Source organism: Microcaecilia unicolor, chromosome 2, assembly GCF_901765095.1.
Source record: "Microcaecilia unicolor chromosome 2, aMicUni1.1, whole genome shotgun sequence".
Classification (NCBI taxonomy): Eukaryota; Metazoa; Chordata; class Amphibia; order Gymnophiona; family Siphonopidae; genus Microcaecilia; species Microcaecilia unicolor.
This window is the reverse complement of record NC_044032.1, coordinates 263217175-263241556: the sequence shown is the minus strand read 5'-3', so window position 1 is coordinate 263241556 and position 24382 is coordinate 263217175. Positions and strand designations below refer to the sequence as shown.

General features: G+C 43.5%; 1 protein-coding gene across 2 annotated transcripts in view; it reads left to right on the top strand.

The window, feature by feature from the left end:
- Nucleotides 1-4555: 4555 nt before the first annotated feature.
- PDZD4 (PDZ domain containing 4) overlaps nucleotides 4556-24382 on the top strand; it is a 56643-nt gene continuing 36816 nt past the window's right edge. For both annotated transcript variants that reach the window (XM_030192420.1, XM_030192421.1), the window contains exon 1: nucleotides 4556-4641. In XM_030192420.1, the coding sequence (XP_030048280.1) occupies nucleotides 4568-4641 (74 nt within the window). In that variant the 5' untranslated portion in view covers nucleotides 4556-4567. The remainder of the gene's footprint in view (nucleotides 4642-24382) is intronic.

Genomic DNA, 24382 nt, shown 5'->3' with positions numbered 1-24382 from the left:
AGCCCCGCCACATCCCCTGTCATGTCCCAGCTCTGCCCCTGTCATGTACCCTGTCATGCCTCCACCACGCCCACGAGCTGCAGTGTCACCTTGACCCCCCCACCAAGAAAGCCAGATTCTGTAAGCAGCGAAAATACTGGTAAAGTAACAGAAATGCATTTTCTTTCATGCTAAATACAAAATGAACATGACATGCGAATGAAATGCTTAGACATGTACATTTCATGAGTATGTCTCTCTTTCTTTTCCCTCCCATCCATGAGCAGCATATCCCCCTCTTCTCTCCATCCCCTTCTATATATTTACCTCTTTTCCCTCCCTCTTCCCCCATGTATGTCCCCTCCCCAATCTTTTTTCAGCCTCCCTCCACCCACCTTTTTTTTACAGCTCCCTCCCCCCACCCACATGACTCCATCTATATCCAATTCCCTCCCATCCCATCCCATCCCGACCCGTACCTTATCGTGCCTGGTGGTCTAGTGGCCTCTTCAGGGCAGGAAAGAGCCTCCTCTTTCCTTTCCGGCGCTGCCGCTGATGGCTCACTGCCAGGAGAGGATGGCACCCTGAAGCCTGCCTGCCAGCCTGCCCGCCCACTAGCCAACCTGCCCACAAACCTGGACAAACAGGTAGGCTGGCAAAACTCGCCCGGACACCCAGTGGTGTCCTCAAAAAAAGGACATGTCCGAGTAAACCCAGACCCTAGCTAGAAAGGATAAACCCCCTGGAAGCAGAGCAGGAAGAAGCCTGTTCAGTGCCAGAGGCAGCAGCTCATGCAAGTGCACCTTTGGAGATAGAGGACAGACAAGGAGGTCCGATCCTGAGTGGGTCCAGTGGCTAGGTAAAAGCCCAGCTTGCTGCAAAAGGAGTGGGAAGCCACAGCCTTGGATTGTTCTGCCAGTATTAAGGATGGGTATTGGAGGATTGGATGATATTGTACATATGTAAATACCCTAGGATTTTGCAAGAGATTATCAATTCAGCTTTTAAACTCTTTACCAATAGTCTCGGACTGTTATAAAAACCACTACCAATAACGTGAACTGTTTGCTAAAAGAAAAATATGAAGTTTGGACATCTGCTTGTTGCAGCGTTCCAGTAAAGTTGTTGCATGTACTACAAATCCTGGAGTGGAGAGTTTCTTTGGAGTGTGTGAAGTCAATTTGCTCATAAGCTATTAGAAAAATAATAAAGAAAGTTGCTTGAAACCCTACGGCCTACTGGGACCAAACCCGACCCCAGCCTACGCCCAGCTCATGTTAACAGAACTTTTGCTTGTGGCCCTGATTCGGGTACCCAACCTGAGAACTTAGCCAGTGCACAGAACTTGTGGTGGAGACCAGGGTTACATGATAAAATGCTCCTGGCAGTGTGTAACATAAAACAATGTTTAAATCTTAGAAGTAACTCGACCCCCGCCAGGGTCTGGAGATTTTAACATAGGTGGTCTCCCTTTTGGGAGATCCTTAACCCCGCAGCTGCTAGAGGGCATTTATTGAACTTGTAGCCATAGGCTAGAGAGAAAGCATTGATTGGTAAAACTGAGTACAGCTATTGATGTTGGGTGAAGGGGGGGTGAGAGGAGTTGGGGGGAGGGAGGGTGGGAAGGAGAGATGCTGCTGTGTGTTAATGGATATTGGAAGTTATTGTTTTGTTTATATATGCTCAATAAAAATGATTGAAATATAAAATCTTAGAAGTAAACACTAAAATGTTAGCTCCTTTCAACTGCATACAATCTACTACCCTTGTAGTCAGACCCTTTGTAGTCAGACCAGTGTAGAGTGCATTACAGCAATCCAGTCACCCCATTGTTCATTCAATATCATTAGCTGTCCATACCTTTTAGGAGTAGATTTAAGATCCTTTGTATAGCACATGAATCGTTATGAGAGCAAGAGCCATTGTATTTAAGTAGGTGGACAATACTGTACACACCTGGAAGATGTCTTAAATCACCACAGGATTACAGGATGTCAGTGCTCTCTCCCTTTCTAGAGCAATTGGGCAGTCACAAGGGAAAGGGCTTTCTTTTGGCTGGCTCCAATTCTTTGGAATGACTTGCCAAAAGAAATCCATGCAAAAGTCAATTATAAAAGGTTTAAGACTCTATTAAAGACCCATTTATTTAAGCTTGCTTTTAATCTGTAGCCCTGAGTGTAGGGAAGTCTGGCATGTCCTCTGTTTTATACCCTATACTTGTTCTCTTTTTAATTAAATGTTGAATGATTGAATGTAATCTTGGGAGTGTGTATTAGGTCTGTCTTTTTTTCATGGAGTTCTTTTCTTTTTCTTTATTTGATTTTGGAATTTGTTTTGTAAACTGCTCTGGTCTGGTAAAGGTGAGCGGTTTATCAAGTTTTTAATAAACATAAAAAACATAAACACAGAAAAGTTATGTTGGATAGGGCAAGAATAGGGACACAGAGATGGGAGATGCTCAATATGGTGGGAAGTCAGGGGCAAGGACACAGGGGTGATGCTGGGTAGGATAGAGACACAGAGATAAGATGGATGGACATGGCAAGAAAAAGAGTGCCAAATGGATAAGGAGACTCAGGCAATAAGACAAAGGTGGAAAACATTTTTGGAATGTGCTTCTGCCAGAACTGGTTTTAGACACGACTGGAGCCCACAGAAAAACCTCACTCATTGGCTTTCAATCTCCAGCATAGCGGTGGTAAATCTCCAGCTTTGGGATGGGCCACCCTTGGCGTCTTACACACAAACACGCATCACTCAATACTGCCTTTCCCTGCTGGCTGGCCTTTGGTGATTCAGATGTATATTTAATTGTTTGTTTGGGTTGTTTCTGTAAATTCTATTGTGAAAGCTAGTGACTGAATTGTATAGTTTTTCTATTTGACTGCTATGTAAAGTGACAACTAGTAACTCAGCTGTGCAGTTTGTTATGTTTGCTATGTGTACTACCAACCACTGGTGAAGAAGCATGACAATACTTGTTGCTATGGGACAGGGGCACCCTGTGATTCAACTGTACAATCTATCCTTTGAAATCTGTTGACAGTGATATCTAATGGTTAGGTCTGCATATTTTTTAAACTCTGATCATCGGTGACTAGATTAGCCCTAGATATTCAGTGTAGTACCACAAGGCTGCTGCAAGAGGTCATGGCAGTCATTTGCCAATGGCAGCCTCAAGGGGTAGGAGCAAGGGCCATCTCTCCTGCTCTCAACGTTCCCACTAGGAGCACCAGGAATACAGGTAGGCCCAAGGGGGCCTACCTAGACCTTAGGGGGATTGGGGGTGGGGAGGGCTCATTCTGGAAGGGGGTAGTACTGTTAATTTGGGGGGCAGAAGAGGGATCGGTAACACTTTTGACATTCAAAACCAGTTATGAAACTCCCAGCCGATATTCAGTGCCAGGGCCAACATAGCTAGACAGGTGAATTTAGGACAGCTTTTGAGAACCTGACACCCACACAACTCCCAGCTCGTCCCCAACACCGCCCCTGATCGGCCCACCTTTTTCTGAAGCAGCCTGTGGAGATATTCAGTGGCACTGTCTGGTTACGTGCTGCTGAATATTACCACTGAGGTGATGATAAGCGATTTATCCAGGCAGGAGAAGATCCTGCCTGCTTAAACCACTTTGAATATCGGCCAGATTATCACACTTGGTTTCATTTTATTGTTCTTTCAAAACCAAAGGAATGTTTACGAACTGCTGTATTTAAATCAGGGCTGTGGAGTCAGTACACCAAACCTTCAACTTTGATTCCAGCTCCTCTATTTTTCTACAGTCTGACTCCAACTCCTGCTGATATTAGGCTTTAAATTTATTGCTCTCTATCTAAAGTACTGGTAAATATAACTAGATCCAGGACAAAGATATGTATATATAGGTATTAAATGATTTAAAAAATCATAATATATGGTAAATTTATTTTGAAACTGGAGTCAGAGTTAGTACATTTTTACTAACTCTGAGTCCACCCAAAATTGCTTCCAACTCTGTAGCCATGATTTAAATCATCTAACCCTCACTCACATCCAGGTCAGAGACAACACAGATACATACACATACACAAATACAAACAAACTAGATAATACATACACATAAACACACCATTAGGTTAGAAAATTTCCATGAGCCATGTTTCATATGCTTTCCCAACTCGTTTGCAGTGGTCATTTTTCCTTTGTAATATTGTTTTCTCTCCATCCTTTGTACACATAAAAGTCAAAATCACCTAAATTATGACATTGGTTATTTACACAGATGCAGAGAAAAATAAAGTGCATTTTTAATGTATGAGTATCCCAGAGAGCTGCAGGACTGGAGATTTTTGAGTGGAGCGGGCATTGCTGTATTGTGTGAAAAGGGAATTAGAATGTGCCATATATGAGCCTGCCTTGTTTTTTCCCCCCCAGGTGAATGGGCGAGAACTGCCACAAGATCAAACACTGGAAACTCTGCGTGCATCAAGGGACCCTTTGCTGATACAGGTGTTGCGGCGCAGTCCCCGCATTCGAGGTGGAGGCTCATCCCCCCATGACCTGCAGCTTGTGGACAGTGGGACCCAGACAGACATCAGCTTTGAACAGATGATGGCCTTGGGCAAGGTCCAGCCCCCTTCTCCACCCACCCTTGCCCTGGAGCCCTATGTGCTCTCTGAGCTGTGAGTATATAAAAGATGCATGTTTTATGGTATTAAGATGGCTCCTTGTCTACCTCTCAGTCCTGCATTTTTTCACATGAAGCTAAATTGCTTCTTGCATTATAGGACAATTAAAACACGCTTATCATGTATGAAGTAGGGAAATGTACCTTGTTTTAAAATTGCTCTTAGAAGTTAGAACAATAAAAATCCCCTAATTCTGCTCAGTACAAATGTTAAAATTAACAAAGCTGCTAAAGTCATCTTCAGTTTATTTCTTTTCACCTCTAATGAATGAGTTTAGTACCTGTAATCTGTGAGAGAGATGCTGATATAGAAATAAGACCAGCTCAAGGACAAGGTAGTGAAGGCTCATTTTCGAAAGAGAAGGATGCCTATCTTTCAACATAAATCAGAAGATGGACGTCCTTCTCCCAGGGTCGTCCAAATCGGTATAATCAAAAGCCGATTTTAGACGTCCCCAACTGCACTCCGTCGCAGGGACAGTCAAAGTTCATGGGGGCGTGTTGGAGGCATAGCGAAGGCAGGACTTGGGCGTGCCTAACACTTGGACGTCCTTGACCCATAATGGAAAAAAGAAGGACGTCCCTGACAAGCACTTGGACGTTTTCACCCGGACCCGTTTTTATTACGACTAAGGCATAAAAAGTTGCCCGAACTGACCAGATGACCACTGGAGAGAATCGGGGATAACCTCCCGTTACTCCCCCAGTGGTCACTAACCCCCTCCCATCCTCAAAAAACATCTTTCAAAATACTTTGTGCCAGCCTGTAAGCCAGCCTCAGATGTCATACTCAGGTCCATGACAGCAGTATGCAGGTCCCTGGAGCAGTTTTAGAGGGTGAGTGCACTTCAGACAGGCGGACCCAGGCCCCCCCCCCCCCCCACCTGTTACGTTTGTGGAGGAAACAGCGAGCCCTCCAAAACCCACCAGACACCCACTGTACCCACACCTAGGTGCCCCCTTCACCCATAAGGGCTATGTTAGTGGTGTACAGTTGTGGGTAGTGGGTTTTGGGGGGGGGGGTTGGGAGGCTCAGCACACAAAGTAAGGGAGCTATGTACCTGGGAGCAATTTATGAAGTCCACTGCAGTGCCCCCTAGGGTGCCTGGTTGGTGTCCTGGCATGTCAGGGGGACCAGTGAACTACAAATGCTGGCTCCTCCCATGACCAAATGGCTTGCATTTGGTCATTTCTGAGATGGACATCCTCGGTTTCGAAAATAGCTGAAAATCAGAGACGACCATGTCTAGGGATGTCCATCTCTAAGGACGACTAAATTTAAGGATTTGGACGTCCATGATGGTATTTTTGAATCGAAAGATGGACATCCATCTTGTTTCGAAAATACGGGTTTCCACGCCCCTGGATCGGGGCGTTTTGCAAGGACGTCCAAATCGAAACGTGGAAGTCCCTTTCAGAAATGCCCCTCTATGTGTTTATTACTAATCTTGCGGTACAGAAATACTAGTAATAAACAGACAACTGTAGATGCCTCTAAAGGGGACACAGGGAGAAATTCCCAAAATAAAATATTACCACTCTACCAGTTATTCCTGGATAGAGTTGCCACCTCACCCTGGGTCAGGCAAAGAGGCTGAGCCAGTTCTGGTTTTGTCCTATTGCATGTATGGTTTTGTAGCTCTGATTTTCCTAGAGAAATCAATGTGAAAATTGGAATTACAAAACAATGAATAAAATGGGATAAAACCTAGACTGACCAGCCTGTGGCCACTTTATCTTTGGGGTGGAAGCAAAAGCACATTTACAATAGCTGCTGAGAGTGGAGCCACTTCTATAATGGAAACAGCCAATGATGATGTGGTCCCTTCTGTGCTATAAATTAAAGCTGTACCATATAGCATATTTTACTATGTGGCTGAATACAAATAATGAAAAATATTATTTGGCTGAATACGAATACCGAATACGAATAATGGGCATTGAATTTTTTAACATAACAAATATTAAAAGAAGCAATGTGAAATCAGAGATCACGTGTTTATTTCTGTAGGATTTAGCACAGTAGAGCACCTGATTATTCGTATTCGAATTTAAATCACTATTTGGTTGAATACAAATAATGAATCTGATGAACAATTAGGGGTTGAATCGAATCGAATACGAATATTCAGTACATCAATAGATTATTACAACTAGTATTATTAATCATTTATTTGGTGCTACAAGACTATGCAGCACTGTACAAGCACATACAAGAAAGAGCCCTTCTTCTATAGAGCTTATAATCTAGTCAATAGGCACAGAAGTTTGTTGACTATAAGCAATGGTTAAAAGATCATATCTGGACAGCATTTAAGTTTTAAATGTAGCCTGAAAAAAGTGGACTTGGAGATAGCACATTTGCTGACAGGTGCCTGTTGAGATCAAATGATTTAGAAAGGCTCATTTGAAGTGCAGAATATGAAGAATTGTTTCAGCACATATGTGGTTCTTGAATGAAGACTGGTAGTACAATAGACTGGTTGATGTGAAAATCAGAGGCTACCTTCAGTAGAAATTTTGGATAAGTGCAAAGTTCTACTTGGTTCAGACAGAATTGGGTATAGCACAAGTAATGTGCATTATTTAGTACATATAGCTCAAAGGGGGTCTTCATGAGACATGTAAAAATCATGTTAAGGTCCCATACTGAATGAGGTTGAAGTGGGGACGTGGAGGAGCATAATCAAACGGCGCCAGCCAAATAGATGGCCGGCCATCTATTTGGCCAGCGCCGCAAAGAGCAGTCCCGAACCGTATTATCGAAAAAGATGGCCGGCCATCTTTGGTTTCAATAATACGGTTGGGGCTGGCCAAATGTCAGAGATGGCTGGGTTTGAGATGGCCGGCAACGGTTTTCGCCGATAATGGAATCCGAGGCCGGCAATCTCAAACCCGTCCAAATCCAAGGCATTTGGTCGTGGGAGGGGCCAGCATTTGTAGTGCACTGGTCCCCCTGACATGCCAGGACACCAACTGGGCACCCTAGGAGGCACTGCATTGGACTTCAGAAATTCCTCTCAGATGCATACCTCCCTTACCTTGGGTACTGAGCCCCCCAAATCCCCCCCAAAACCCACTCCCCACAATTGTGCACCATTACCATAGCCCTTAGAGGTGAAGGGGGGCACCTACATGTGGGTACAGTGGGTTTTGAGGGGTTTTGAAGGGCTTAACATTTACCACCACAGGTGTAACAGGTAGGGGGGAATGGGCCTGGGTCCACCTGCCTGAAGTGCACTGCACCCACTAAATACTGCTCCAGGGACCTGCATACTGCTGTCAGGGAGCTGGGTATGACATTTGAGGCTGGCATAGAGGCTGGCAAAAAAATATTTTATTTTGGGTGGGAGGAGGTTGGTGACCACTGAGGGAGTAAGGGGAGGTCATCCCCGATTCCCTCCGTTGGTCATTTGGTCAGTTGGGGCACCCTTTTGAAGCTTGGTCCTGAAAAAAAAGGGGCCAAGTGAAGCCGGCGAAATGCTCGTCAAGGTCGGCTTTCTTTTTTCCATTATCAGGCGAAGCCGGCCATCTCAAAGCACGCCCCCATCCCACCCCCATCTCGCCTTCGCTACCCTACTGAAATGCCCCCTTGAAGTTTGGCTGGCTCCGCGACGGAAAGCAGTTGGTGCCAGCCAAAATCGGCTTTTGATTATACCGATTTGGCCGGGTTCAGGAGATCGCCAGCCATCTCCTGATTTGTGTCAGAAGATGGCCAGTGATCTCCTTCAAAAATGAGCTGGTTTGTGTTCTACAAGTCTCTCATAAATCTATAAATCAGAAAGTTTGTGGCGACAGAACCCCCACTTCTTCATGGTCATGGTAAGCTGCTATAGCACTGAGGGCCTGTATAGAGTTTGTTTTCAATTTGTGTTAGATTGGTTGAAGGAGGTATGACAGGAGATCTGGAATAGGTCATCAAAACTGGTCTTTTATGCTTCCCTGGCACCACTGGGTAAAGTAAGGCCATTTGGAAGTGGTATCACTTTCTGGTTGATGGCCTCCTGGCTGCTAATAGTATGTCCTGGACCTTCTGGATAAAAGGGAGTGAGGAGATTAGGTACTGCTCAAAATGTATATCATGAGGGCTATGAATTTCAAGTTGGAATGAAATAGACTAACTCCCAGCTGTGCCAGATGGGAGCAGTGACTCCCTAGGTGACTAGGTTTATCCATAGAAGCCAGCTCTATGGGTGCTTCAGCACCCCCAATATTAATCAAACTCTTGACTGTGTCCAGGGAGGGGTAATTTCATTGAGTTTAGCACCCCCAATTATTTTGAAAAGTAGACTCATATGGATTCATCCTTCATCAGTGAAGCAAATCATGGGAACCAAACTTGATGAGGTCAATAAGGTGCTATTAGAATTCCATGGACTGAGTTTCTGATGATTTTCTGAATGGTCTGGGATATGAGCAGGATGGGCAAGAAGACATAAAAGAGACTTTGGCATCAGATGCATTTTCCATACCGTGAGATCAATCTATTCACAGCTGGTCTACTGGAAGAAAAGACTGGGTGTTTTGCAATTTGCTGGGATTCAATGATGTCTGTGGTAGGGAATACCTTCTTTTCAATTAGACTGAAGGTTGTTTCCAAGTTTAGGAAGACTTGTGGGGATCCAGGTGGAGCTGAACTTCTCCACTATTTGGCTTTGATTGCTTGGAAATTACAAGGCTCCATATTTCGAACCTTTTTGTTGCATAGCTTTCAAGAGCCAGAACCACCCTGGCTGTGGATATAAAATATGGTAACTGTGATGTTGGTACAGATAAGCAGCACCTTCACTTGAGTTCATTTTCTGAATGCCTAAAAGGTATAAAGATGGCAAGAAGCTCGAGAGGATTGATATGGAGGGACTTCTCCTGCATGCAAAGGTGAAGGAGATGGCTCCCCAACCTGTGATGAATGCATTCATAGTCAGGAGGCAGTTGGAAGGTGCACCCTTGCTGAAGGATTTTCATGCACTTGTCACAATTATAGCATCAAATGATGATGTCTAGGGTGATCCAATGCAACATTAACTGCCTGTGTTTGTCCCTCTGAAACTTTAAATGTCATTGCAGCTCCCTCATGTGTAGCTTTACAAAGGGGATGACATCAACTCTTACTGTCATGTCCCACAATAAATTGGAGATAGTGTAAGCTGAAAACAAATGGGTGCAACACTTACATTTTCAATGTATGAATGAGGTTTTTGGGTAAGAAGGCCCTTGCTTGGGGTGGGGAGGGAGGGAGGCCTACATGTGCTCCTACGTATTCCACTGACGTGTGCTTGTCAACTTTCACATGTTGATGGTCAGTGTTGGGCAGTAATATATTACTTTTAAAAGTAATGAGTAACTGTAATGATTACTTTCATGCAAATGTAATGAAATAACTGTATATATTATTTTAAAAAGCACCATTTAGCTCAGGAGCGCCCCCTTCATGACCAAATTGCCCAGCTAGAAGTCCATAAGAGGGACAAATCTGACCTATCTTGCACAGAACGCTTACACACTCTGCTCCTGGCACTTAATGAGTTACAAATGGCTGAAATATCAGATAGGCTTCAAAGAATCCAGCAAAAGCACTTTGAATTTGGAAACTGTGCTAGTAGATTGCTGGCAGATAAACTTAAACATGCCTAACGCAATCATATATTTTCTATTATAGATGAAAGTGGGGAGGTGTGCACCATGACCGAACAGATACAGGCTGAGTTCTCTTGATTTTATGATACTCTGTACAGACTGGATCATGTGCCTAACCAGGCTGATATATTGGCTTATCTAGTAGCGATAAGCCTTCCTAAATTAACACCTGGGGAGGTGGAAAAATTATCCAGACTGGTGGAGCTTGAGGAGATTCAATGGGCTATTAAGATCCTCCCTCACAACAAGGCCCCAGGCTTAGATGGGTTTACTAACAAGTTTTATAAAACCTATGGTAGGTTCTTGGCTCCCTTACTGCTTAAGTATTTACTACATTTGTTGAGGCCACTGAGTTGCCTTACTCCTGATGTCTTGCAGCAGTGACGGTCCTATTGAAGCCAGGAAAGAACCCATCTTACTGTGGGTCTTATAGGCCAATTTCATTGCTTGATATTGATTACAACATTTTTACAAAAAATCATAGCGCACAGGCTTCAAAACGTTCTGCCCAGGCTGATCCATGAGGAGGATCAAGTGAGATTCATCTTGGGAAGGCAAACATTTGATAATATTAGGTGTTTGCTCCATTTGATACAGCAGGCCCAGATGAACTGTACGCCCATGTTATTGCTGTCAATTGATGTTGAAAAGGCCTTTGACAGAGTGTATTGGCCCTTCATGTTTTCAGTGTTGAAAAAAATGGGCATAGCAGATTGCTACTTTTCCTGAGTATGCTTGTTGTATAGGTGTCCCATGGGAAGATTAAAGATTAATGGCCCTTGAAGTGGAGGAATAACTTAATGGTTAGTGCAGTGGCCTGAGAATCAGGGGAACTGGGTTCAATTCCCACTGCAGCTCCTTGTGACTCTGGTCAAGTCACTTAACTCTCTATTACCCCAGGTACAAAATAAGTACTTGTATATAATATGTAAACCACTTTGATTATAACCATAGAAAGGTGGTATATCAAATCCCCTTTCCTTTTAAACCTTTTGAATTACATCATGGCACGCACCAGGGCTATGCAGTATCTCCACTACTCTTTGCTTTTTCAATATAACTCTTGGCCCAAAGGATAAGTGTTGATATGGGGATTAGGGGAGTATGAGTACAAGATCATGTTATTTGCTGATGACATTCTCCTTACTCTAACTGATCCAGCACCATCCCTTCAGCGGATCACTGCAGTGCTGACACACTATGGAGAGGTGTCCAGCTTCAAAGTTAATATAAATAAATCAGAGATCCTGAACCTTAACATATTGGAACCAGAGGTAACTTGCTTGAAGCAAAGCTTTTTGTTCCCCTGGGTGCGGAGGTCTCTTAAATATCTTGGGATATTACTGCCACTTTAGAGGGTTTGTATCAAGTGAATTTTCCCTCTAAGCTCCAGGAGTTATTGGAGGAGTTGGACAGATAAGAGGGTCTCACAGTATCATGGATGGGTCAAATTCAGGCAATAAAAATGATTTTGCCTAACCATTTGTATTTGTTTTTGGCACTTCCTCTACCTATTCCTAAGTGTTTTTTCTTGCAGCTAAATCAAAAGATTGTTGCCTATATTTGGAGGAAATGTCTACCAAGGGTGGGTAGAACCATACTTTTTCAGCCATTACTTAAGGAGGGTATAGGTGTCACGAACGTTATGCTTTATTATCAGGCAGCTCAGTTAAGGGTCCTGGCAGAATGGATCACTGGTACCCAAAAAATGGATACGATGGGAGCAAGCCTGGATAGGTACACTTCCAATATGGGCAGTATCCTGGTTGCCAAAGAAAGACCTTTTTGCCACAAATTTGGAGGGTGCCATTGGGTATAGGTCATCCCCTGGCTACTTGATGCATGATTCAAACTAAATTTTTCCCAGACTGACTTTTATCATCTGCAGACTGCAGTGCAATATGCTTCACTCTTCCAGGAACTGGGGACATGGTGTAAAACAGATGGGCGTCCAATGTCTCATGTACCCTGAATTCTGGGAGGATGGTGAATTTATCTCCTTCTCGGGCCTTCCAGACAAATATGGCCTGGAGGTGAGAGAGCTGTTCCACTGTAGGCCTGTTAGAGGGTTTATTTATCGTAAGGCTTGGGGAGACTTAAGCTTGGAGGAAACTGCTGGAAAGAGCTACGAGAGGAGGTGGGGGGAGGCAGAGGGCAGTATTTCTCACTTTTATTTGGCCTTATTAATGTACCATACCCCTTTACAAAAGTATATATCTAAGTGGGAAGCTGACTTAAACATTACTTATACTTCAGACTGTTGAGAGTAGGGATTTAAACATCTGTACAGGGCCGTGCCAAGGGTCTCTGGTGCCCCCCTGCAGACTATCAGTTGGCGCCCCCCTCCCCGGTTTGGCACAAGATGCAAAGGAAATAGGAGCTGAAAGATGGAGTGCATCTTTGTGGGATTGCTGAACAAATAAAGGGTTTACAACCACTTAGCTTTATGTTTTTATTGATGAGGAAATAAACATGGTATAACAGATACCACTCAAGGAACGAATCGAGTTCAAGATCTGCACAACCGTCCACAAAATCATCCACGCAGACGCCCCACTTTACATGTTAAACCTAGTGGACCTACCACCTAGAACGCCAAAAGATCGGCCCACAAATTCCTCAATCTAAACTTCCCCAGCTGCAAAGGAATTAAATACAGTCATACGCTACTACTTTTGCGTATAAAAGAACACAGATCTGGAACGCATTACTCATGACCCTGAAAAATATGCACAATCTAACCAGCTTTCGCAAATCTTTGAAGACACACTTCTTCAACAAAGCCTACGAAAGACATCATTAATAAATTATTCCTCAAATCACTCAGATGCATCAAAAACGCCTCGCACAACACCTTTCTAGCACCTTGTATCTAATTCATCTACTTCCAGCTTATGTATTTAAAATCTTATAATGACCTTGCATCTAATTCATTTACTTTCAGCTTATGTATTTAAAATCATGTAATGACTGCATCATAACAACACTCTGTAAGCCACATTGAGCCTGCAAAAAGGTGGGATAATGTGGGGTACAAATGCAATAAATAAAAATAATAAAAAAATAAAAATAAATACCATAAAATATAAAACTTCAACAGTACAATTATAAGCCTAAATACTAACGGATCAATGTTCAACCAGGGTGGCCAGCATTTTATTTAGCACTGGCTGCTATCCAGATGGAAAAATAGTAAAATGAAAATGCTGCTTTATGTAGATATTCAATTAGCTGATTGAATAGTGCTGTTTGCCAGATAATTCTTATCACTGCCCAAGCTCCACCTTGACACTATCCAGGTAGTACCAAGGTGATGTGTAAAGATATTTGTCAGCATTATCTAAATAATGCCACAGAACATCCACAGAAGCCATGATCTGGATAAATGGCTTTAACTATTGCCCCATAGGTATCCTGCTTATTGCATTCATAGATAACTGCTCTGCTGCTTATTTGGGGGGGGGGGGGGGGATGGAGAGAATATCTTTCATTTTGGGACTAGCACCAAAGGTAAACAGCAGACTAATTAGGGATATTATATAAATAATATTGAGATGTGCTGCCAAGTGTTCAAATGAATACAACTTGTTTTAAATTGGAAAAGGAACAAGCATTCAGCATTTTAGAAGTGAATCATGTAAATGCAATCAGCTTGAAAATAACAGGACTTCAGCATGTTGTGAGGAAAAATTAAAATGTTTACTAAGGTGCTGGTCTTCCTCAAGAAACCACAGCCATTGGCCAAATACATGCAGAGTTGCTTTCTCTGCAGGCTTAAAGAATAGGCCTATACTGGTCAACCAAGCCTATCCCATCAGTCACTATACCGTTATGCTCCCATTTCCCATGTAATTCAAGCCACTTTCCCTCTATACTTCCACATCCCCTTTCCATTCCCTCTCCCTACAGTGTCAGGCCATGTTCCACTTTCCCATTCCTGCCCCTGCAATTCCAGGTCATCTCTTCACATCCCTTCCACCTTCAATTTAAGGTCACTGTTCCAACTTCCTTCCTCTCACTTTCTCTTACAATTCTAGGTCTTCTTTTCATCTGCAATGCCATCTCTTCTATCTCTATAATGCTAGGTCACAATCAAATCCATCCCACTGCAATGCCAGATCATCTTCACATCTCATCTCCCCCCCCCCCCCCCCCCCCTGCAATATCATGTCAATTTTCAGTTGTCCTCCCCCCCCCCCACCCCTACCAATGCAATCCCAGGTCGATCTCCCATTCTTTAACTGCCATAACAACAACCTTAGAGGATCTCCATACCTCCTTTCCAGGCTGCTGGCTCTCCTCTCTCAACAGCAGCACTCCAACGCGGCGGCGGCAGCAACACCCAGTTCTCGTGGAAGAGCTGGCTGGGGGTGGTGCCAAACAGACGAACGAGCGCTGCTGCGCACGGGAAGGCAGCAGCGCATCGCGCATGCACATAGGCGCCAACGCAAGAGAGGTTTATTTTTTAATTTTAGAACACACATCACTGACTCGGCCGGCGGCGGCTGCAGCGCCCTGGAAGGTAGGCGCCCCCCCTGCCGTGCTTACCCTGCTTACCAGGTTAGCACGGCCCTGCATCTGTATAAAGTCTCTCTAGCTAGTAACCTAATTGAAAATGGTTTTTACATTTTTTACCACTGGTATTATACTCCTGAGTAGTTACTCCAGATGTATCCTCAGGCCTTTGATCATTATTGGAAAGACTGTGAAAGTCATGGAACCTTTCATCACATCTGGCAGATTTGCCCTAATGTTCAACTCTACTGGACATCTAATTTGGATCTGGTACAACAAATAATACACAAACCTCACCCTCAACGGGCAGAATATTGTTTATTACACTTCAAGCCTTTGAAGAATAAGGTGGACCAATATAAGCTGGCAATTCACTTGTTTACAGCTGGAAAACTGGCATTGGCACAGTTTTGGAAACAACAATCTTTGCCATCTATGTCTCGCATTCTCCGAAAATTGGACTTTGTTTTTCAAATGTGAAAATGGACTGCAATGAGGTGTGGATGCTTAGTTAGTTTTTACAAAATGTGGCATGTTTATGAAACATGGAGATCCACACCTATCTGATTTTATATGTGTCACTATGCTATTGGACTGCTTCCGTTTTCTGGCAAACTTCCTTTTGAGTTAAATTTTTCAAACATGCAGCATGAGGTGATAAAGGTGGCTGGGTCTTCAATGTTAAAGCACTCTGTTTATGTCATTTTTTTTTATTTAGTAAGCAAAAAATATAACAGTTAGGTGCAAGTTATGTCTGGTTAGCCACAAACCTAAGAGTGAAGTGGTGTAAATGCCAGCAAAGAAACAAAATTTTGTTCAGTTGATTTTAAACATGACATCAAAGTGTTGCAGATTTGAGTGGATGACCTCATTATGAACTTTGTCATAGAGAGATATACAGGCATTCAGCACTGTCGAGCAGCCAGCTTTCATTAAGCTCGTCAGTGGGCTGCAACCAGCGAGATGGTTATGAGTCAGAAAACTCTGGTTGAACATCTTGAGGATAAATTTGGCAAAACGAAAGAAACCCTGACAGCTCATTTGAGCAAAACACCATATGTTTTCACAAATGCCGAAATCTGGACAAGTCATAATCACTGTTTCTTCGTTGCGACTGTTCATTGGTTAGACAAAACTTCTCCATAGTGCCACTCTGTTGCTTTTACATGTCAGCATGTAAAGAGGCGACACATTTATGATCTTGTGGAGGGGCATAATCGAACGTGGTGCCCAAGTTTTCGTGAGGGCGTCCTCGCAGGATGTCCCACGAAGGGGCGGGGAAACCCATATTATTGAAACAAGATGGGCGACCATCTTTCGTTTCGATAATACAGTCAGGGATGCACAAATCTCCACATTTCGGTCAACCTTAGATATGGTCGTCCTTAGAGTTGGTCGTCCCCGATTTTCGGCGATAATGGAACCCGAGGACGCCCATCTCAGAAACGACCAAATCCAAGCCCTTTGGTCGTGGGAAGAGCCAGTATTCGTAGTGCACTGGTCCCCCTGACATGCCAGGACACCAACCAGGCACCCTAGGGGGCACTGCAGTGGACTTCAGAAAAAGCTCCCAGGTGCATAGCTCCCTTACCTTGTGTGCTGAGCCCCCAAAAACCCACTCCCCACAACTGTACACCACTACCATAGCCCTTAGGGATGAAGGGGGCACCTACATGTGGGTACAGTGGGTTTGTGGTGGGTTTTGGAGGGCTCACATTTACCACCACAAGTTTAATAGGTAGGGGGGATGGGCCTGGGTCTGCCTGCCTAAAGTGCACTACAGTACCCACTAAAACTGCTCCAGGGACCTGCATACTGCTGTCATGGAGCTGGGTATGATATTGAGGCTGGCATAGAGGCTGGAAAAAATATTTTAACTTTTTTTTTTAGGGTGGGAGGGGGTTAGTGACCACTGGGGGAGTAGGGGGAGGTCATCCCCAATTCCCTCTGGTGGTCATCTGGTCATTTAGGGCACATTTTTGTGGCTTGGTCATAAAAAAAGGACCTAGTAAAGTCGGCCAAGTGTTCGTCAGGAACGCCCTTCTTTTTTCCATTATCGGCCGAGGACGCCCATGTGTTAAGCACGCCGCAGTCCCACCTTCGTTATGCTTCCGACACGCCCCCGGGAACTTTGGTCATCCCTGCGACAGAAAGCAGTTCAGGGCGCCCAAAATCGGCTTTTGATTAAGCCAATTTGGGCGACCCTAGGAGAAGGACGCCCATCTCCCGAATTGTGTCGAAAGATGGGTGCCCTTCTCTTTCGAAAATAAGCCCAATAGTGTCAACTCTTGAGACTATCCACAATAAATATAATCTGGCAGCCAAGGTGACAATGATCATCACAGCCAATGGATCTAACTTTGTCAAAACCTTCAGTTTGTTTTTGGATGACTCAGCTGATCATGGCTTGTTCTCAATCCTCAATCTGAATCAGAAGAGACTATTTTTACAAATACAGGAAAATCTTGATGGTTGTGATACAGCAGAAGAGAAGTAATGTTTGCCACCACACTAACGATATGATGCACACTCTACACTCAGCAGCTGTTAATGACTTGGAAGATGCTTGTAATGATACAGCATACATGAAGATTTTTTTTTTCAATGCTCAGTGGCCAAGTGTGCAGCATTATGGAACATGACAAGTTGAAGTGCTTGGGCAGCTATTTTACAAGAAAAATTCAATATGCAGCTGATCGTTCCTAATGCAACATAGTGGAATTGTTTCTTCTATGGTGTTGAGAAAATTGATTCCATTGTTGACAAAAACATGAACTCAAATAGCCTGCTGAATGAATTGAGCACAGCTTTGGGAGTGGCTTAACTTTTCTGGGTGGGTGCTGCCGTGTCATCAGCCCACTTACAGCTGCTCTGGACATCCTACAAAGTGAAGCTAAATGTTACTTGAGCTTTTTGCTGCCCACTTTGGTCAGGTTGAAAACAAAGCTGACTAAAGTTAGTACATATCTTAAATATGCCTCACCTCTGGCTTGTGCACTTCATCCCTATATTTGAGGACTTGAGCATTTTCTGTTTAGATGTTTTCTTTGATAAGGGATAGATTTCCAATTGCTAGAATTAATTTTATGTAATGTCAAAACAACTGTTTATATCCACACACTCTCTCTCTCACACAAACACGTACACACTCTGTCTGTCTGTCTGTCTGTCTGTCTCTCTCTCTCTCTCTCTCATTCTCTCTGTGACACACACACTCCATCTCTCACACACACTCTCTCTCTCAAACATACACTCCGAGGAAAACCTTGCTAGCACCCGTTTCATTTCTGACAGAAACGGGCCTTTTTTACTAGTTTTCCATAATTCTCTTAGGGTCATGATTCTAATGCTTTTATTATAATGTTTACAAAGTTTCCAGTAGATGAGATGTGCCACCTTGTTGTGCCTGTCTCTATATACATTTTCTCCCATCAGAACTTTGCAGCCAGCTACAATATGAATAACCATTTCAAGCTCTTCCTTACAGAATCTACATATGTCTATTTTACCAGTTTTTTTCTATGCTTCCTGTGAACCCTCGGGGACAATATCTCCAAATGTGTTAGTTTTTGTGCATACCATGACAGTATTCAAGGCTATGTGGAATATGATCTCAATCTCTTAAATTTAAATTTGCTAACATTCACAGTGTCACACAGTACTTGCATCATGCCAAAAAGAGCTCCTTCAGGAGTTCCAAAAATATAACATGTAGGCAACATACCAAGTTATGTTTGAAAATTCCCTTAGATTAATCCTACAGCACTCAATACGATAGAAAATATTTCTGTACCTTTCTGCTACATTTACTTGGTCCAACTGCATTACTTGGTACCTGAAAATCTCTTTTTCTCCACTCAATGCACAGAATAATCACTTGGCACTGACTACTATTGAGGCTGTTGTTGCATTTCTCCTTTACTATAACATCCCAGCATCAAGCTTTTTATCACTTGGAGTGAGAATGTCCCAGGTGATCATAACCTCTTCCTTTTTCATAATTCTATTAGGGTCATGATCCCACAGCTTTTCCAGTACAGCAATTCTGTAATGTTTACAGTTTCCACTTGATGAGATATGCCACTTTATTGTGCCTTTCTGTGTAAAGATTTTTTCTCATTGGAACTTTAAACCCGGCTACAATATGATTAACTGTTTCCAGCTCTGAGGATGCTCTGATGTTGTGAGAGGGGGCCAAGACTAGAGGCTGCCATTGCAGCCATGGCTGTGTTATTTGAACAGACTGGGAGTGTCACCCTATTGAGGAAGGAGAAAGTGACATTTAAAGTCTCTATTACACTTCCATAGGCTAGCAGTTAAGGGACTATTTTAGAGTTTGCCATAGCATTAGTGTAGAACAGAGCTGATAGTCACAGGAAACCCCAGTTTATAGTTTTAATTTTAGTTTGCAGCACAGCCTAGCCAGTTCAAATAAAGGAACACAGAGCTGATAGACACAGGATACCCCAGTTTAGAGTTTCAACTTTCATTTCCAGCACAGCTTAGTTTCCATAGTATAAAACCCTTTTTCCTACAGTTTTAAAACTTGAACTTTTTGCCACAGCCTACAACATTAACAGATAGCCTCTAGAAGGCACAGCAGGACCTAATTCAGTCTTCATTCCCACCCATCCCTAGCACAACTCTTCATTTAGGGGGTCTTTTACAAAGGCATGCTAAGTTTTAGTGCACGCTAAATGCTAGAGACACCCATATATTCCTATGGGTGTCTCTAGCGTTTAGCACATGCTAAATTTTAGCACACGCTAAAAATATTAGTGTGCCTTAGTAAAAGGACCCCTTATAGTCTTCATTTATAGTCAGTTATTCTAATTAGGATAACAAGAGAGGAGTCCTCTTACAGAGTTTTAATTACATTTCAATACTTTCTAAGAAGCAAACACAAAATAAATCACCCAATATACCATATAATCTAAAGGCTCTCTTATATTAGTCTAATATCCTTAGTACCTCAGCAAGTTTTAAATTATTAAACAACTCAATATTACTAAGATGCAGACAGCAGCCAAGCAGCGAGAGGGGTGCCATCTAGTCTTTTGTATTGAGTGTCACATGTATGATTATCTCCCGGTTGGGGAGAGGTTATATGTGTGTGCCCAATGCAAAGAGCTCCTAGCTCTCAGAGAACAAGTCCGTTCTCTGCTGAGGGAGACAGAGAGGTGAATAGAGGAGACCTACAGGAACTTTCAACAGAAGTCCCACATCCAGTCTGGCAGCCCCTGTGTTGCCTTGGAGAAGGGAGGTATCCTAAAAGGAGATCATCACCCTGGTGAAGTAGGGAGTACACCTGTAGACAGGACCCACCCACCAGGGGATGCACTATCCTCGTGCACCAAGTATATGTCTGCAAGAACTTCTGCCCAAGCAGGAAGGGTTAGGACAGCTATTGTAGTTAGTGAGTTGATTATTAGTCATGTAGATAGCTGGGTGGCTGGTGGATGTGAGGATCATCTAGCCACTTACCTGCCTGGTGCGAATGTGTCAGACCTCATGCATCACCTAGATAGGATTTTAGATAGTGCTGGGGAGGAGCCAGCTGTCTTGGTACATGTGGGTACCAATGACATAGGAAAATATGGGAGGGAGATTCTGGAAGCCAAATTTAGGCTCTTTGGTAGAAAGCTGAAGTCCAGATCCTCTAGAGTAGCATTTTCAGAAATGCTCCCCATTCCATACACAGGACCCAAGAGCCAGGCAGAGCTCCAAAGTCTCAATGCATGGTTGAGATGATGGGGCAGAGATGAAGGATTTAGATTTGTTAGGAACTGGGCAATATTCTAGGAAAGGGGAAACCTGTTCCAAAAAGATGATCTCCACCTTAAACGGGATGGAAGCAGGCTGCTGGCGCTAATTTTTAAAAAGGAGATAGAGCGGCTTTTAAATTAAATGGGGTGGGGGAAGCCATCAGTGGTCCAGGAGTGCATGGTTCGGTGTGGGGTATCCTTGAAGGATACTATTGAAACAGGACATTTAGGGAATCCCAACAGAGAGGTTTCAACAATGGTGAAAGAAAGCCAGGTGTGCTTAAGGAGAGAACAAGGTAAAGGATTCACATTATCCCCATCAAACTTTTAAGCAGCTTGTAGATGCAAGGAAAGTGCACAATTTGAAGTGCTTGCATAAAAATGCTAGCAGCTTAAAAAATAAGATGGGAGAGTTAGTGTATATAGCACTAAATGATGAGGTAGAAATAATAGGCATCTCAGAGACATGGTGGAAGGAGAACAATCAATGGGACACTATGTTAACAGGGTACAAATTATATTGCAATGATAGAGGGGATCATATTGAAGGGGGCTATGCTATATGTTAGAGGGAATTGAGTCAAACAACATAAACATTCTACATGAAACAGATAGCAGCATGGAATCTTCATGGATAGAAATTCTATGTGTGAAAGGTAGGAATATTCTTGTAGGGCTGTACTACCATCTGCCAGGACAGAATGAACACACAGATGAAGAAATGTTTACAGAAATTAGGAAAGCTGGCAAACTGAGCAACATCATAATAATTACCACTAACACAAGGAATCTGTAGAATTCTAACCTCACTCAAAAAATAACCACTTCTACAATAGTACTCTGTATCAGAAGGATTGCCCAAATAGTACAAAGTGGAGAAAAAAAGACCTCAGTAGACAAAAGGAGACACACCTATTCGTAAGGCAAGCCTTCAATATATAGGTGGCTCACAACAATCATCAGTTATAAAAAAAAACTCCAGTAATATATGGACCAAAACAGTCCTTTATATAGCAAAAACAGTTACAGATACAGAATAAGATTTGGAAATTACACAAAATTCTCAGTTGCTACATGCATGTTATCACACAGTACTTATCTTGGAATAACAGAAGTGTCACTTCAATCCTAGTATAATCCAATAGGGATTAAGTGGCAACATTGGATTATACCAGGATTGAAGTGGCACTTTTGTTATTCCAAGATAAGATAACATGCATGTGGCAACTGAGAATTTTGTATAATTTCCAAATCTTATTCTGTATCAGTAAGTGTTTTTGCTATATAAAGGACTGTTTTGGGTCCATATATCAATGGAGTTTTTTATGACTGACTAGTAAAAAAGGCCCGTTTCTGTTTTGAAGGAAACGGGCGCTAGCAATGGGGTTTTTTTTTAGTGTGTTTTTGGTAATCATACAGTTGTTAGTAAAGTATTATAATGAGAAGGAATAATTGTTAAATTTGTAAATCATTCCAAGCCCCCCCCCCTCTTTCTCCCCCTCCAGCCACCCATGTCCAGCGACCCTCCCCTCCCCCCTGCCCCCCCCCTCGGCGCATCACCCAAGCCCCTCCCCCCGGCGCATCACCCAAGCCCTACCCCCCCCCCCCCGGGCACATCACCCCCCTCGCTACCCGTAACCCCCAATAGTAACAGTGTCCGGCTGCTGCTGCTTCTCCTGTTGAGCAGCAGCGGCCGGTACAAAAAGAAAAAAACAAAAAAAAAATTACAACCTGAAAAACGCGGCTCCGTAGACAGCCATCTGGCATTGGCTGTCATCTCTGCAGCCGGTCCTCCTCTCCCCTCTGACGTTGCTGCGCTCCTCCGGGGTCTTCCTCCAGGGGAAGTGACATGCAGGGGAGAGGAGGAGCGGCTGCAGAGACGACAGCCAATGCCCGATGGCTGTCTACGGAGCCGCGTTTTTCAGGTTGTTTTTTTTTCGGATTTTTTCTTTTTGTACCGGCCACTGCTGCTCAACAGGAGAAGCAGCAGCGGCCGGACAGCATTACTATCGGGGGTTGCGGGTGACGAGGGGATTGATGTGCCCGGGGGCGGGGGGTAGGGGTTTGGGTGATGCGCCATGGGGGTTTGGTGATGCGCCGAGTGGGGGAGGGTAGGGTCACTGCACATGGGTGACTGGAGGGGGAGTAAGCGGGGGGAGGGGCTTGGGTGATGTGCCAGGGGGGAGGGGCTTTGGTGATGCACCGAGGGGGAGTAGGGACTTGGGTGATGCGCCGGGGGGGGCACTAACAGCTGATTCCTAGGCAGGGGAGGGGCTTGGGTGATGTGCCTAGGGGGGGCACTGACAGCTGATTCCTAGGCAGGGGGAGGAGTAGGGAAACACCGAAGCGTGTTTCCCTACTCCTCCCCCTGCCTGGGTCATTGTTTGCTATTGGATTCTCTCAGCAGTGTCATTGTGACGTCACTGATCTACAGACGGAAGCTCACCACCTCCAAGGGATCCACGGTCCCAGGCAGCTTCAGAACATTGGAGGTGAGAATTATTATATAAGATGATTATTGTGAGCCACCTATATATTGAACGCTTGTCTTACGAAAAGGTGTGTCTCCTTTTATCTACTGAGGTCTTTTTTTTCTCCATTTGTACTATTTGGGCAAACCTTCTGATACAGAGTACTACTGTAGAAGTGGTTATGTTTTGAGTGATTTCAATTACCCCAATATTGACTGGATAAATGTTACATCAGGAAGTGCCAGGGAGATAAAATTCCTAGATGTAATAAATGACTGGCAGCCATTTTAGATCCAGTCCTTGGTGGAGTGCAAGGCATAGTACAAGAGGTAATGGTGTTGGCTCCGCTGGGAAACAGTGATCATAACATAATCAAGTTTGAGCTACTATCTGGAATGAAGCCACAAAGGAAATCTACTATAATAGCATTTAATTTTCAAAAGTGTGACTATGATAGGAGGAAAATGGTTAAAAAGAAGCTAAAAGGATCAGCTGCAAAGGTTAGGACATTGTTTAAAAATACCACCTTGAGCCAGTGGAGGTCATTGATGATACAACTTGCAACCATGGAGAGGTGTTTGTCTGCTGACATGGATGTACCACATGGGAGGCAATTTTAGAGGCACTGTGAGCCTTACTAGTATAAGAGAGCCACCACGGACTCTCTTACAACAGTAGCTCACAGCCATTTACTTAACTAGAAACAGCATAGATATTCCTCTGATATGACTTGGATATTCAGGAACAAGGGGTGGGAGTGGGGTTTTAGGGGGATTGGGGTAAGAGCGGTTTAGTTTTTCCTGAAAACATTTATTCTGTATTGCATTTCTTGCTCTTGTTGTGTTGATGTGTTGGAATCAATAAATATGATTTTAAAAAATATATATCATCTTGGAAGCCCAGACCAGATGCATTCCACCTATTTACAAAGGTGGAAAGAAGAGAAAACAACAGCCAGCATGGTTACAGGGTGAAGTGAAAGAGGCTGTTAGAGCCAAAATAATGTCCTTCAAAGAATGGAAAAAGGGCACAAATGAAGAAAATAAGAAGCAACACAAGCACTGGCAAGTTAGATGAAAGCATTGATACAGAAGGTTAAAAGAGAATTTGAAGAGAAACTTGCCACAGAGGCAAAAACTCACAGTAACAACTTTTTCAGGTTCATCAGAAGCAGAAAACCTGCGAGGAAATCTGTGGGTCCGTTAATGTAGACAAATGCAAAGTGATGCACATTGGGAAGAATAATCCAAATCATAGTTACCTGATGCTAGGGTCCACCTTGGGGGTCAGCACCCAAGAAAAGATCTAGGTGTCGTTGTAAACAATACGCTGAAATCTTCTGCCCAGT